Below are 16387 nucleotides of genomic sequence, written 5' to 3'. Positions count from 1 at the left end.
ATGCGCAGGCGCAGTGGATGTAGGCTGCAGTCAGCTGCGCAGGTTGATCCCCTTAGCCGGGTCAAAGCACCTGTATCTCCTAGCGCAGGCGCCAGGGCATCGGGCAAAATGTCCAGGGTAATGAGGCTATTGCAGAAATGCAAACCGGACCCCTAAGGGTGCGCCACAGCTCTGATGCTGGCTGCATTCTCTGGATGTCGACTCGCTGGTCTCCACAGCTGAGGACAGTGGAAGGTTCCCAGAGTGTTCTTTTCTCCAGACTTAGCATTCCTCCATGGGGACAACATGGATGCATCGTCCTCTGGGATAACTGAAGGATGTCTCTGCTTTAGGTTCCCAATTTATTTTTTAACCCGGGTTCCTGGGTTAACCCGTGCTGGGTGGGGAGGCTCACACAGAACAGCCCTGGCTGGACAAGGCTGTGGAGAGGGGAAGTGCTCACTCCTCAACTCCTCTCTCGTGGAGGGGAAAGCCGATGCCTGCGCTGGCAGTAGGCGTCCCACAAATTGCAGCGGCAGGGTGGATATTTGAACCCAAGAAATCTAGCTTCAGATCTCATTATGTTTCTTTGTGGAGACGAGTAGACCGTGCTAGCGTGCAAAAGCACACTTGGTTGTGCCAACAAAGGAAGCTTTTTGTTTCGTTTTGTTTTCAGAGAAAGTAACAAATAAACCTTTGTTGTAAGCGTTTCGAGACTGTTGTATAATTTAAATCTATGAGGCCTATAAAGGACACACTATGATTATAACCATTTCACAAGGACGAAACGGAAGCACAGAGAATACTTTGTTCAGAGGTAAGCTAGCCTGTGGCAGAATTAGGGCTCACCGTAGGTGGTGCGGCCAGAGTCAGGTCAGCCTAGCTCCGTTTGAGAGAGCTTCGAATCTGCTGTGCTGAACCTGCAGGCTAAGCAGAAAGAACTCTAAAAGGGATGGATTTATAAACAAACAAACAAAAACCCCAGCTGTTTGAATGGGTATTTTCATTTGAAAAGCCTCGCTTTGGAGGCTGGAATAAATGAATGGACAACCGGACACCCAGCATGCATGTCCAATGTGTTAGTTGCCTGCACTGTTACAAAAGCCACTTAGGGAAGGGGGAGGGTTGTCTAGGCTGGCCAGAGAGTGCACAGCGGGGAAGCACAGAGTGATGGAGTTTTGTGCACATTTGGTCTTCTCCTTTTTAGTCCATCCGGCAACCCAGCCCAGGGATTTAGAGTATGTCTCTCCCTGTCATTTAACCCTATCTAGACAATTACCACAGACAAACCCAGAGGCTTGTCTCGACCCTGTCGAGTTGACCATATTAACTACTACATAAAGACGTAGCATTTCTCCTGTTCCCACCAAATATTATCCACTGACTACAATCCAAGTTATAACTATACTTTCCAGCGTTGTTGATAAAATATGCTTAATGATGAAATATTCAATTTAGTCACCGATACATTTTCCTGGGTGGCAGATAAACCAAGTGGAAATTTACAGACGGTACGAACGGGAGAGTCCATGTGATCTGTGCTCTGAAGGAGAAAAAAAAATTCTCCATATGTGACTCAGACAGACCTGCAAAGCTCATATCCAGTGGAGCCTTAATGTTTGCATTTCAAAGAGATATTTCTAGATGCTAGAAGGATTATTCTTGCAGTGTCTCGGTGTTTGCATTTCTAAGATGGTAGAAGAACAGGAAAAGAGAGGATCTGTAGTTGCCAGGAGAAGCCAGTAGCCTCTCTGCCTACTGTGACTGGATTGTGTAGTCCGGTCACCTGGTTGTTGGTGTATTTTTCTCAGGCAGGTTCTTTAAGGGGCTGGGATAACTCCAAGGACTCAGCTTTGAGCTGACAGAAAAAAAAAAAAAATGTTTGATCAAGCTTTTTAGGCGATGAAGTCGATGAAATAATTTGTACCAAGAGTACTCAGCTTTTACTGGCCACGGCTGGGGCCTAGTTAGGAAGAAGGGTTCAGAGGGCCTTGACGAGAGTCTGATAAAAATGAAAAGCCTGTTGCCAGGATAGAAACCCTGGCTAGATATAGCCCCAGGCCGGGATCTCTGGGTCAAGGCCATCTACCATGATGGTGTTAGTGTGCATCCGAGTTATGGCTTCTAGTCTGAGGGAGGAGGCCACTCCTGACAAGTCTTGTCTTGGACTATGAATGCCTCTCTGTAACACTGTTTAGTTCCTCGGGTTGCTAAATGCAAAATGATGTAGGAAGCAGATACTTTGTGTATATCTCCTTCTGCGACTCTAAAGAGACATTGTAGTTGGTTTTATGGTTTGTGGTCACCCAAACTCATGTTAAAACTTGGTCCCCAATATGTTGTGGTGTGGGGGCATCTGAGAAGGATCCCCTGAAAGAATGCATGGCCTTTGGTGGAGAGAGTTTTACTCACTGGACTGATCAACACCAGGGTATGAACTGTTGCAAAGAGGTCGTATCTGGCGTCTCCTATGCACACGCCATCGGGGCCTTCCTCTTCCTGCCACAGATCAAAGCAGTGTGAGGCTTCACTAGGAATGTAGCAGATGCCAGTGTCCATGCCGATAGGCTTCCCAGCCTCTAGAACCATGAACTCAAGTAAACCTCTACCAATTATCCAGTCAGGTCATCTCTTGGGGCAACAGAAATGGGTGTCCTTGAGTCATGTCTCAATGCTCCGAGGCACGAAACCTCACAATTGCTGTGCCCTGGCCATGGCAGCAGAAAGATGGGGGTGTGAAGTACATTCCACTTTCAAGAATTATGTCGGGATTCCCATTGCTCTGCTCTGGCCGTATCCACTTCCTGCCGACCTGTGTTAAGATTCCTCACAGTCTAGAGCCCAGCTGACTGCTTCCCCGGCGTGTGAGCTGCTGCAGCTCCAGGGAGCTCACCCTCCTTTCAGCCCCGGGTCCCAGGCTGCTAACCCAAGAAGACAAATGTCACATGGTTGAATTGATGAAGAAAAAAGTCTAATCTTGATAGATTGCAGCTTTCTTATCTGTAGGTGAAGGGTACAGGTGAAACCCCAAGGTGACCTTCACCTCTGGCAGGCTGTACCCCATGTACAAAATATCCATTTTATTTTTTTAATGATAGGTTACATTGTATGCACACACATGGCATGGTATTTGGAAGCATATACACATTGTGCAATGGTTAACATACAACATCTCCTGTAGGTAAGGACACTTGACATCCACTCATCAATTTTTGTTTGTTTGTTGTTTCAAGACAGGGTTTCTCTTTGTAGTTCTGAATGTTCTGGAACTCTCTATAGACCAGGCTGGCCTTGAACTCACAGAGATCTGCCTGCCTCTGCCTTCTGAGTGATGGGATAAAGGTGTGGGCCACCATGCTTTCTACTTAGCAGTTTTTAAGAACAAGAAGCATTGTTACTGACCTTCCAATACAATGGATCTGGAATGGCTTTGAACCTGAGCTGGCTTCTTCCAGTTTCCTGAGGGTTGGGACTATGGGTGTGAAAAATAACCCCATGCCTCTGTCCATTTATCACCATGGAGTCAGTAAGTAAATGCTAACCTGTCAGCTCGGCAAGCCCGTGATAGATTTAAACCTTGGCTTCTGAATGACACGTTTGACTTATTCATAAATTGAATTTGCTACGTTCACACTAATATTTCACATGAGAGAGAAGGTGAAAGGATTTGCAAATCTCAGCTTTCTATTCCCACTGCCCCTGCCCAGGCCCTGTGCTACAGGTTTGGATCTATTCTCATAAATGAAACTGATTTAAAATGCATTTACATTGCACAGCAAGTAAAAAGGAGATCTTCAACACAAAGTATCACCCGATGGGCTCATGTAAAAATCATTGAGATAGAGATGTCACGTGTCAACTGGTCAGCCAGGCCATCACTGAGAAAGGTTTCAGCTCAGAGAGGAACTGACTTGCTAGGTGGCAGGGGCAACCCTTTCATAGCCGGATGTATGCCCGTCATTTATCAGGGTGACGCTGTGAACCCTGTGGCCCCCATGTTCTCATGGATGGTGGCCTTGGATTCTTCCAAATGCAAGATCTGACTTTTGTACTTTTCCTGCCAATCCTCCACGATGTACTGGTGGTAGGGGTCCTGGGAATGCTCTTGCCGCTTTGACTTCACCGTGCTCACCAGGATGGCCACCACGATGAAGGAGAACATGCCGATCATCACCATGAGGTACAGGATGACGTAGTAGAAGTTCTCGGCGTCGACTTTGGCCTGAAGCGCCTGCTCCTCTGCTGTTGTGTTCTGCCTCCAGTTGTCCATGTAAGTGACAAAGATCTTTGTGAAGATGTCCTCCAGTGTCTGTGTGAAGTTGGCTAATGTAGCCATGTTTCCCCCGGCTATAACTAAAGGACAATAGAGATTAGTGAGGTTAAGGCCCCTCCTCCATTTGGCTGCCTTCAGGGAGGTAGGAAGGCAGATGCCAGTGGAGAGTCCCTTCCTTCCTTCTTTCTTTTTGGAGATTTATTTATTTACTATGTATAAAGTGGTCTGCCTGCACACCAGGAAAGGGCACCAGATCTCATTATAGATGGTTGTGAACCACCATGTGGTTGCTAGGAATTGATCTCTTTAACCTCCGAGCCATTCTTAACCTCGATAGTGATAGACGGAATTCAAAATTGGGTAGTCTTTAAACACTCGTTTTTATTCTTTGTGTGAACGCACTATTACAATAGATGTAATAGAAGACATAAATCTATATAAAGGTGCTTATACGTAATTATATATGCACACATTAAAATGTTGAAAGACTAAAAGGAAGTAGATCAAAATGTGTGTGTGTGTGTGTGTGTGTGTGTGTGTGTATATATATATATATATATATATATATATATATCCTGATATTTTTTGCTTTTCTTGGTATTTTTCTTGAATGTTGAATTCTCATCAATAATCTTGCACCTTTTTTTGGTGTGGAAAAACTCCAGCAACCTGTCAGCCAATGCAAAATGCATCATATATATATATATATATATATATATATATATATATATATATATTTCATCCAGCATGCTTGCTATTGAATGAAACAGCGGGCATTTTACTTTGACAAATTGTGGGGATTTAGACACAGCACTGAGGTAAAAGTTTGCAAAGATAGATTTTTTTTAAAATATGTCCTATGTCCTAGGCTTATTAGGTGTGCCCAACCTGTGGCCCATGGGCTACAAGGACACAGGAGCTATGAATGCAGTCTTAATGCATAAAGATACTGAAAAAAATATGACATTATGAAGTGTGTGTGTGTAATGTGTGTGGTATATGTGTGTAGTGTATGTGTGTGTGTTATGTGTGTTTATGTATGGTGTATGTATGTGTTGTGTGTGGTATATATGTGTGTTGTATGTAGCATAGTGTGTGTTGTGTGTGTTAAGGTGTGTATGTGTAAAATATGTGTGTTGCAATTTATGAGATTTTTTTCTTTGTAACTACTTGATTTCACAGTTCCAGTGTGTGAACTTAGTTGATGACATTTGTCACAATGTCAAGAGGTTGGATGTGACTAGTAGACAGGTTTTACACACGCGCATGCGCATGCGCACACGTGCTCACACACACGCACATGTGTGCAAAATAGAAAAGTGTTTCAGATAGCGATGCCAAGACATAAACTGAGCATTCTTCAGTTCTCAAATCCATCTCCTCTTCCTCCCCACTGCCTCTGCCCAGCCTCTGTCATCTCTCTGAAACACTGTGCGATCCTTCGGGAAACATCTTTAGGCTGCCTGTACCCTTCTCTCTCTCTGCACAAGGGTGCTCGCCTTATAAGAAGGAACTAGGGTAATGCCATCACCTTACATCACAGGATGTGGGACCTAAAAATAACTTCCGAATCCCTTAACACAACTTACCTGGCCTGGCCTGAGTCTGCACTAACCCACTGACGCCTTATGTCCCCGCGTGGGAGCTGCCTTGAACGTGTGTCAGTACTCTCCGTGTTACAACTCCTTATCAGAAGATCACCCCAGACTTCCAGACATCTCCCATGGAACACATCTTCCCAAATTGCCCTCACTGAGAATCCTGTTCCTAATACATGTTCTTTATCTGACTGGAAAAAAAAAAGGATATATTTAATTTTATATGTGTGTGTGTGTTGCCTACATGTATGGATATGCACTATGTTCATGCTTGGTGCCTAAGAAAGCCAGAAGAAGATGTTGGGTCCCTTGGACCTGGAGTTACAGACACTGTGTGAGCCATCATGTGTATGCTGGGAACTGAATTCCAGTCTTCTCCAAGAACAAGTCCTCCTAACTGCTACGCCATAGCTCCGCCCCTCACCTGACATTTTAACTTCTGTTCTTCAAATGTCTCTAAGATCCTATGCCCTCTCTCTCCTTCTCCCCACCGCTCAAAGCCTGGTAGCTTAAAGGGAAAGTCAGCAAACACAAGAGATTGCTCCCCGGTGTACAAGAACACTTTCCAGGAGACATGGCAGAGATATTAGCTGGGAAGGAGTGCCGCCACGATTACTCTTCCCCATAAGGTTTATGAGTGCACATAGGAAGCGCTAAGTTCAGTTTCGGGGCTCCTGGGCTCCCCACAGCCTAAGAATCTCTTCCACTGAAGCCTGCTTCCCCGGTGCGGGCACCGCTGCCAGCCCTGAGAGTCCAGTGGCCTGCGCCACCCACTATTTGCTCGGCTCTTCGCTGCTAAACAGGTCACGGGTGCTTTTTGTTCAGACTTAATCACAGGCTTGAAAGGGCCTGTGAGGATTAAACAAATGCCTGGGAGCTGACCTCTGCCCAGCCTCAGCAAGCAGGGACCGAGAGGGTTCGCGGTTTTCCATACTGAGGCAATGGGGCGCGGCTCAGCTGGCAAGGCCGGTGTTTCATGACCATGGAAAGACGCACTGTGTGAAAGCGAGTTCATTGACAGAGATCATGTTAGAACGTACCCGGCTGAGGCACGATGGAAGTGGAGGAGAGAATATTGGGGGCAGAAAGACACAGCATGAGACGGGGTCAGCGGGGGGATGGGGGGAGCGGCAAGGGAGAAGGAACACTTGGTGCGCTAATCTTCAATAGTAAAGGCAGAGGCAGGGAGAGGTTCCCTGGGTAAAATGCTGACTAGCAAGCCTGAGATCCCGAGTCTGTATCCCCCCAGAAGGCATGCAAAGCTGCACACAGCAGCACTTGCCTGCAAATAGGATCCCCACACTCCTGGGGTGAGATGGGAGGGTGGATACAGAGGATCTTGGGAAGCTAACAAACGGTCCAGTTGGCCGGGAGACCACAGCAGCAAACAGGAGACCTTGTTTCAAAGGTGAAGGCTGGCTGCACACTGCGGTTGTCCTCCGACTCGCACATGGGTACTGTATCACACACGCATATGCACACACACATGCACACATAAACAAACACACACACACACAAATGTAAAACAAATAAAAAAATTTTAAAATATGCAAATTGCAAAGGATAAATAACAAGTTAACATTAAAAATGATAAAGGGGTTAATGTAAATTTTGACTCCTAGACTAACCACTGACTTGACAGACAGCCACCGTATTTGACACACACATGCACCCTTACAAATCCCAAGGCAGGCACTGTACTTCAGTAACGCACAATCATTTGAACTGTATGAAATTGCCTTAGGTCTGTGTAGGTCAGCGTCACGTGGTTCCACCTAGTGGGAAGAGTATCTCCACTAAATGGTTCTCACTGAGCCTCGGAACAGGATGGGTCCCCGGAGATCAGAGACCAGCTTGTTCTTTGGTCGGGGTACATCTGCAGCCTAGCGCTTAGGACTGTCTAAAATCAGGGCTCTCGACTTGGCCTCCGTGCCTGGGCTAGTAGAACCCTCGTGACCCGGGCCAGAGCCCAGTACTCAGCCTGACATAGCCCGTGTCCTCACCTCCTGTGTTTGGTGGATGCAGCTGCATAAAGGACAAAAGGCTGAGACCAGGGCTCTGCCTCCGGGCCACTGAATGATCTCCTGGTTCCACAAACATATGAGGTGACCTGCCAAGGGCAATCTGGACACTACAAGGAAAGTCACATGCATTTGACCCGGATGACCAAAGCTTTCTTTGCTCAAAGTATGATGGATCACTCCCATTATCGGAGCCTACAACAGACAGCAGAGTCTTGTGTTTTTGTGGAAATAGATATGACTACCTACATTTGAAAATACCTGTCAACATTTTCAGGTGAAGGCAATCAGTGAAGAAAGGATCAAGGAAAGGTTAGGGAGGGAGAAGGGCTAGAGGGAAGGAAGGCAGGCATGAAGGAGACATGCCCAGTGTGTGTGTATGTGTGTGTGTGTGTGTGTAAGAGAGTGTGTGTGAGAGTGTGAGTGTAAGTGTGTGTGAGAGTGTGTGAGTGTGCATATGTGAGAATGTGAGTGTGTGTATGTGTGTGAGTGTGTGTGTGAGTATGTGTGTGAGAGAGTGTGAGTGAATGTGTGTGTGTGTGTGTGTGTGTGAGAGAGAGAGAGAGAGTGTGTGTGTGTGTGTGTGTGATATTCAGTTTTCTGTAGAGGAAAAAAGTTCTGTAATTCTCTTTTAAAAAAGAATGTATAATAAACTTACCCACAGTGTGTGAGCAATGCAAGACGTCTCCAGAAAGCCAGGCTCTGCCTCTCTTGCTGGCCTTAGCTCTTCAGGACCGCAAATAAACCTCGGCAGGCTGGGCACTCTCTGCTTGAGTCCCAGCAAGCCCTCGATGACTAGAGTCTGCAATCCTGCCCTTTTACAAATCCAAATGTTTAATCTTATGTGGAAAGTTAAATACTGGCTGGCAGCTGGGAATTAACCCTGATGCCTTGATAGGGGTGGGGCATGGAGTTGCCTGTGTGGAGCCTGGCTGTGGCTGAAGTGGCTCAAGTTCCTCTCTGTGATGACTGTGAGCTTTTCCTGGGGGAATTCGGACACCTGCTCACCCCAGTTAAGGCACCAGAGACAGACAAAAGTAATGATGTCATCCAAATCCATCCTGGTGACCAGTAAGTTTGTTAGTTACTCACTCACAGGGTTATGGAAGGGAGGCTGCTTACGCAGTGTTGGTACCGACCCCCGCCCATGGCTGCACACTCTATAAACTTTAGTACCTCCCTCCCGACATCTCAGTCACACACAGCCAGGAGGGGAGGGACACAGAGCAGAGAGAGTGGATAAAATCTCAGGCGAGGTCTACTCACCCCGATTCCTATAAGGGCAAGTGCCAACAGCTCTTGTTGAGGGTCTCTCAAAGGCAATCACATACAGTCATCACATGTATTCTGATTTAGAGGGTATCAGCCAGTGTTCTTGGAGCATTCCACAACAGGGACCCAGGATATTCCCCTGCATCAATTAACGATAAAGACTGTCCCTCACAGACAATTTGATCTGGGCAATTCCTTCAGTGAGACTCTTTGCCCACATAAGTCTAGGTTGTGCCAAGTTGGTAATCAAATCGGACCAGGGTTGGGGAGGGGAGTCCTCAAGAGTATTCCTGAAGCCTACCATATGTATCACCGGGTGCCCGGGGCGTCCCCAAGAGTTTATTGTATTAACTTCACATTGTCAGTGTCACAACCCAGTGACAGCTAAGGAACCCAGTCACAGAGCCGAGGAAAGAGCAGGATGAGCCAAATGTGTGCCTAGATTTGAATCTAATTTGTAAAGGGCCAGCCAAAAACCACTTTCAGGGCTATAGAGCTGTGATTGTGTGACGCACGTGTGGCTAGGTAAAAATAAAATAAAATAAAATAAATAAATACAAAAGGCTAACTTAGTTTTACAGATGGATTGTCCAGTTAGATGGTTCTCCAGAGGACATGGTTTGAAGCCTACTGGGTGTGACAAGACGGTAACATTTCATATGTACTAGGTGTAAGGTGCATCTCTGTAATTCTGCACCAGATTCCAAGGATACCATTAGTGATAATTTCCTTCACTGCACAAGACAAGGCAAACCCAAGCACAAAGGGTAGACCAGTTGTCGATCTATGGGCCCCATCACAGCAATGGAAGCCGGTGGTCAAATAAGGGTTCACCGGGTGGTTGTGCTTCCGGTTGGTGGAAAGAGTGGTTCTTCCTCCTAAATCAGCTTTGAAGGTCTGGATTCCATTGTCACAGAGAGGAGACCCAGAAGACTCAAATCTGGAAAGAGTTCTGTCATGGAGGTCAAGGGGCCCTGGAGGCTGACAACTTAGGTAAGCAAATTACTCTGCACCCCGTTTGTCTTCAACTGTAAGATGGAGGTGGCAAGAGTCACTAGCAGGGTTGTCATTAAATGACATTTGTACACAAAAGACAGTATGGTGACAACATTAAGAAAATGTTTTTTCAAGACCGATTCTCAGGTTGACCTAGAACTCAAGGACACATACATATACACACACACACACACACACACACACACGCATGCACACACACGGATGCACACACACATACATACACATACATGCACACACCCATGCATGCACATACACATGAATGCACACATGCATACACACACATGCATACACACACATGCATGCACACATACATGCACACATGCATGCACATACACATGAATGCACACATGCACACACACATGCATGCACATACACATGAATGCACACATGCATACACACACATGCATGCATGCACATGAATGCACACATACATGCATACACATGAATGCACACATGCACATGCACACGCACACACATGCATGCACACACGTCTTTATCCCCTCTAACTGCTTTCAGGTTTTTCTCCTTGTCATCAGCCTTCAGCTGTGTCTGTGTGTCTGGATGGCTCTGTGTGAATACTGAAATGGGACATATTTTACAATAATTCCGCCGCAGGTTTTTAAACAGCTCTTTAAAGCAGCTCTGGAACCCTCTTAATCATACTCTTCAGACGTCGGCTGTAGCTCTTTTCTTAGCCCTCACAAACCCTTTGATACCTCTTACTAGTACTGCTGACTCTGCCTCCCAGCAAGAAAACGTGTGCTTGAGCACACAGTATAAACGTGCCCACTGGGTGACACCGAACACGGCAGGACCTCAGCGGGACCTTGGCGGCCCAGGTCAGTGCATCTAAGGCTGTCTGGGCTTTGATAGCCAGCCATAAAGAGGAGCAGCCGTCGGGAGAAAAGCCTCCTCCGCTCAGGTCTTGCCGTTCCTGTCGTACTTTCTACTTTTTACCCTAAACCCCTTTCCATTTCGGGAAGCCCCCTTTCGGGCTTGTCCTCCCCTTTGACAACCACGTTCGCTCCTGGGTGCCTGTGAAGGTTGCTTTCTGCATTTGCCCTCGTTTATGTGTTTCTCAGAGCAACCAGCTTGATCGGTTAGCACATGCTAGTCTGTGTCTTAGAACCCTCCCTTGGTTTCTATCCGTTCAGAACCAGACGCAGGGCCGTCCATGCGGCCTGCCACGCCTCAAGTGCCCCTGCTTCCCTGACTCTTTCTGCCATAGCATCCATACTAGCTCCTGCTGGCAAATCACCACAAAATCACCGACTTACACCAACTTTATCCTAATGTTCTGAGGTCAGAGATCAAACTGAGTCTCAGTGGAGTAAAATGGAGATGTCTCCAAAGCTCCTGTGATCCATTGGGGGGGGGGTCACCGACGTGTCTTGGTTCATGGTCTCGACTCGACCCTCCCATCTCACTGTCTAAAACCCTTTCCGGTTGCATCCGGCTCATCTGGACCATGCGGAGCAATCGTTCCACCTCAAGATTCTTAGCCGTCATACCCACGAGGTCATTTCCCACGTAAGCCATCATCGTGCAGGCTTGGGGTTGGGGTGCAGGCGTCTTCCAGGGGCTTGTGCTCAGCTCAAGCCAGCGTCTTTGCAATGACTGTTACCTGCACTGCTGCCCTCCAGGCTTTTGCTTGTCTACCCTTTGGTGCTATTGACTCCCACTTGGCCAGTGGACATATTTCCCAGACAGTGTTATTTTCATTATTTATTTACGTATTTGTGTGTGATGCGTGCATTCATGTGTGTATGTGTGTGTGAGTGAAGAAGGGGGCTATTTCAGGAAGAGGAAACTGGTTATCAGAAGAACAGAGAGTGATTGGGGATGGGTAGCAGGACTGTGAAGAGTAACAAAACTCAATATAATATATATTGTGAAATTCATTTATGCTGTGGAATATTTGTTTAACGATGAAAAGGTGTGTTGCAGTCTTTTATGTTGCATTTGTTCAACTCTGTGAAGCTGTGTGACTTTGCCTGCCTAAAACACCTGATTGGTCTGATAAAGAGCTGGACAGCCCATAGCCAGGCAGGAGAGAGAGATAGGTGGAGCTGCACACGGGAAGAATAAACAGGGAGAAAAAAGGCTCGGCAGGAAGTAAGGAAAGAGGAGAGGAGAAGGAGAGGACACCAGGGGGCCAGACACACAGACACACAGTCAGACACACACACACACACACACACACACACACACAGAGCCATCCAGACACACAGACACAGTCACACAGACACACGCACAGAGTCAGACACACACACACACACACAGAGCCATCCAGACACACAGACACACAGACACACAGACACAGTCACACAGACACACACACAGTCAGACACACAGACACACACACACACAGCCAGACACACACACACAGAGCCATCCAGACACACAGACACACACACACAGACACACAGACACACAGACACAGACACACACACAGAGTCAGACACACAGACACAGACACACAGACACACACACACAGACACACACACAGTCAGACACACAGACACACACACACAGACACACACACACAGTCAGACACACAGACACACAGACACACACACACTCATACAGACACACACACACACACAGAGCCATCCAGACACACAGACACACACACACAGTCAGATACACAGACACACAGACACACAGTCAGACACACACACAGAGCCATCCAGACACACAGACACACACACACACAGACACACACACACAGACACACACACACAGACACACACACACAGACACACACACACAGACACACACACAGCCATCCAGACACACAGACACACACACAGTCACACAGACACAGACACACACACACAGACACACAGACACAGACACACAGACACACACACACAGTCAGACACACAGATACACTCACGCAGACACACACACACACACACAGCCATCCAGACACACAGACACAGTCACACAGACACACACACACACACACAGACACACACACACAGTCAGACACACACACACAGCCATCCAGACACACACACACACACACAGTCACACAGTCAGACACACAGACACACAGACACACACACACACACACACACACAGCCATCCAGACACACAGACACACAGTCACACAGACACAGACACACAGAGCCATCCAGACACACAGACACACAGACACACAGTCAGACACACAGACACACAGTTAGACACACACACACACACACACAGCCATCCAGACACACAGACACACAGTCACCCAGACACACAGATACACTCACGCAGACACACAGATACACACACACAGTCATCCAGACACATAGACACAGACACACAAGACACACAGTCAGGCACACTCACACACATAGTCACAGACACACGCATGTACACAAAGACACACAGACACACAGACAGCCATGGAATAAGGAAAGAGAGATACATAAAATAAAGGAGGGTAAAAAGCCTATGGGTAAAACATAGTTAAAGAGAGATGGGATCATTTAAGTTAGAAAATCTAGCTAGAAACAAGTCAAGCTAAGGCTGGACATTCGTAAGAAAGAATAAGTCTCTGTGTATTTATTTGAGAGCTGGGTGGCCGGCCCCAAAGAATAATAAATAAAACAAACCAACCAAACAAAAACCTACAAATATATGTATGTTGCATGTGTGTGTTGGGGAGAGGTTACACAGAGTCTTGCAAATGCCCTACCACTGAGCTACCTACACACGAAAAAAATTAATTAAACAAACCAGCATGTCTTTATTTTACAGACGATTGAAATGCCCTTTGAACACTTACTCAGTACACAGTTTTGTATGAGGCTAAAACATTTTCCTTGTTTTGAAGTAATCATATTTATTGGTTTTCATCCGGGCTCCCTGAACGGGTGACCGTTTGGGGCACACACCTCTCTCAACACCCACCCTCATCCTCAGCCTTTTCTCTGGGCAGAATTTTCTGGGCTTTGAAGCTGTTGTCTCCGATGCCGACAGAGGCTCAGGGTGGGGTGCTCCAGGGCAGGGACAGTTTCCCAGCCTCTCCCCGGGGTCACCATGGGTCCCACCCTTCCAATCTCCTGAAGCACGAGCTCCACAGATGACCAGTGCCACCTGGAGAAATCCTTTGAAATTCTCGGGCAAGCACACTGGTCCTTGCCTTTTCCTACAGGGAACTCCTCTCCAAGCCTGGGAGTGGAAGACATCAGTGGACATGCAGGAGTTAGGAGGCAGAGGTGGGGGAGTGTTCAAAGCCAACCTGAGCTATTTAATGTGGCCCCATCTCAAAAAAAAAATCTATACATCACACGTACACACACACACACACACACACACACACACACACACTTCTGATTTGAAGATTTCCAAAAACAAACAAACAAGAAGCCCTCCTCTCCAAGCAAGGGGCCCTCGGGATCCTGCTGTCCACAAGTAGGAAGTTTCCAGCTGTCGGATTCAAGTATACTGTCTCTCTAGTCTGGTTAATCCGCCTGTTTGTAATAGGTTGCCCTGTGTGAGGTCAGGCAAGGGGTAATTCTAAACTCACAGGCTGCAGTATTCAAAATGGACACACGGTGTCCCCACAGTACCGCCAAGTGTGTGTCGTGTAAGAGCAGTTGGAGTCAGGTTTCTGTTTCTATGTAGAAACGGCCACCCCCCCCACCCCCCACCCCAGTGAACCACGCTGGCCTCATACTGTCCAATCTAACTGCTGACAGCCTCTAGCAACAGCTTAGAGGGCCACCCCTAAAAAGTGACGGATACGACGAATTAACCATAGTCATTTTTTACTGTGTAGGTATATCAAAATGTCATTCTGTATACTGTACATATATGCAATAAAAAAGGCAATTAAACGTGTGTGTGTGTGTGTGTGTGTGTGTGTGTGTGTGTGTAAGCACACACACAAATGCTGTTGCCCACAGAGGCCAGAAGAGGGGGTCAGATCCTTTGGAGCTGGAGTTACAGGTGGGTGTGAGCCACCTCCTGTAGGTGCTGGGAACAGAACCTGGATCCTCTGGCTGAGCAGCGAGTGAGAGCTTGTCCCTGATGAGTCATCTCTCTAGTTCTCAAGGGGAATCTTTAATTTCTTTGTAGTTCTATAAAAACTCACTGAGATAATTTTAGAGTCATAAAAATCTTGAGTCCCATTCACCCAGCTTCCCTTGGTACTCACGTCTGTCATAACTATGCAGAGTATGAGAAGCAGGTGAGTAGTTTTGATAAGTGGTGATTGCAAAAAAAAAAAAAAAAAAAAAAAAAAACCATAGGCAACAGTCAAATATCACTGTTCTTACCTGTGTGTGTGAGTGTGTGTATGCGTGCGTGTGCGCGCTCACATGCACACGCACATGTGTGTATGTGTGTTTGAGGGACAGATTCGCCGGCCACCACCATACACAATAGTACAGAACTCCCCCAAGCTCTAAGGAGCCACTTGATACCATTCTGTTGTACTTGAGCCCTGTCTCCCATTAGCCCCAGGCAACCACCAATCAGAAAACCCTCTACAAATTGGTCACTATGAGAGCATTATGGGACGCAGAGCACACAGTAGGTCACTTTTGGAGCCAGCTTTACCCACACAATCTAGTGTTCTAAGATTAGCTTTCACCTGCATTCTGCTGTGTGGACATGTCACACAATTATAGGTCCCGTGACTCCCTTGTGAGTGTGGGTATGCACAGAAATGTTCACTTCTCTGGGCTGAATGTTTATGAGTGTAATAACTTCACAAGATGCCAGTAGGTGCATGTTCAGGCTTACAAGGCATTATGAGGCCAGAGATCAGGGAATAGCCAGCGTTACTATGCCATCTGACTGTCTAATTAGCTGTGAACACAAATTCCAGTTGCTCCCAGTCCCCTCCTCCCCCCCCCCCAGCTTGGATTTGCTCTCAGGTACAAGCTGCTGGGACTCGAATATTAGAACTCTGCAGGGCCTCCGGGATCATCCAGTCGAGCCCTGCGGTAGCAGAGGAAGTCACCAAGATGCGAAAAGGGGCTGGCCATCATTTTCCGGCATTTCAATCTTCTCTTATCTCGTTCCCCTTTCTCTCTGCCCAAAGGAGTCTTGCCCAGGAAATCTGACCTCGTGCTTTGCAGCCATTACAGGGGCCAGGCTGCAGTTGCATATTTGGATCCCATCAGGCTCTGCCCTTAAAGCCACACATTGCCTCCTCTCGGGAAATTAATAATGGCCCGGGGTTCGAATTCAATCAGGGTTACAGCCTGCAGTCCACTGTCTCG

The 16387-nt window shown here is 47.0% G+C and overlaps 1 protein-coding gene across 1 annotated transcript; it reads right to left on the bottom strand.

Moving 5' to 3' along the window:
• Positions 1–3802: 3802 nt before the first annotated feature.
• Kcne2 (potassium voltage-gated channel subfamily E regulatory subunit 2) lies at positions 3803–4324 on the bottom strand. Its single transcript, XM_051191909.1, has one exon. It carries the CDS (start codon positions 4313–4315, stop codon positions 3944–3946), a length of 372 nt encoding a protein of 123 aa, XP_051047866.1. The 5' UTR covers positions 4316–4324; the 3' UTR covers positions 3803–3943.
• Between the last annotated feature and the right edge of the window lie 12063 nt (positions 4325–16387).

This window comes from Phodopus roborovskii, unplaced genomic scaffold, assembly GCF_943737965.1.
Source record: "Phodopus roborovskii unplaced genomic scaffold, PHOROB, whole genome shotgun sequence".
In the NCBI taxonomy this organism is placed as follows: domain Eukaryota; kingdom Metazoa; phylum Chordata; class Mammalia; order Rodentia; family Cricetidae; genus Phodopus; species Phodopus roborovskii.
Note: the sequence above shows the minus strand (reverse complement) of the source record. Positions and strands in the feature narration are given on the sequence as shown.

Excerpts from the sequence above, each read along its gene's own strand:
- Kcne2 (XM_051191909.1), bottom strand. The coding sequence starts at position 4,315 with ATGGCTACATTAGCCAACTTCACACAGACACTGGAGGACATCTTCACA.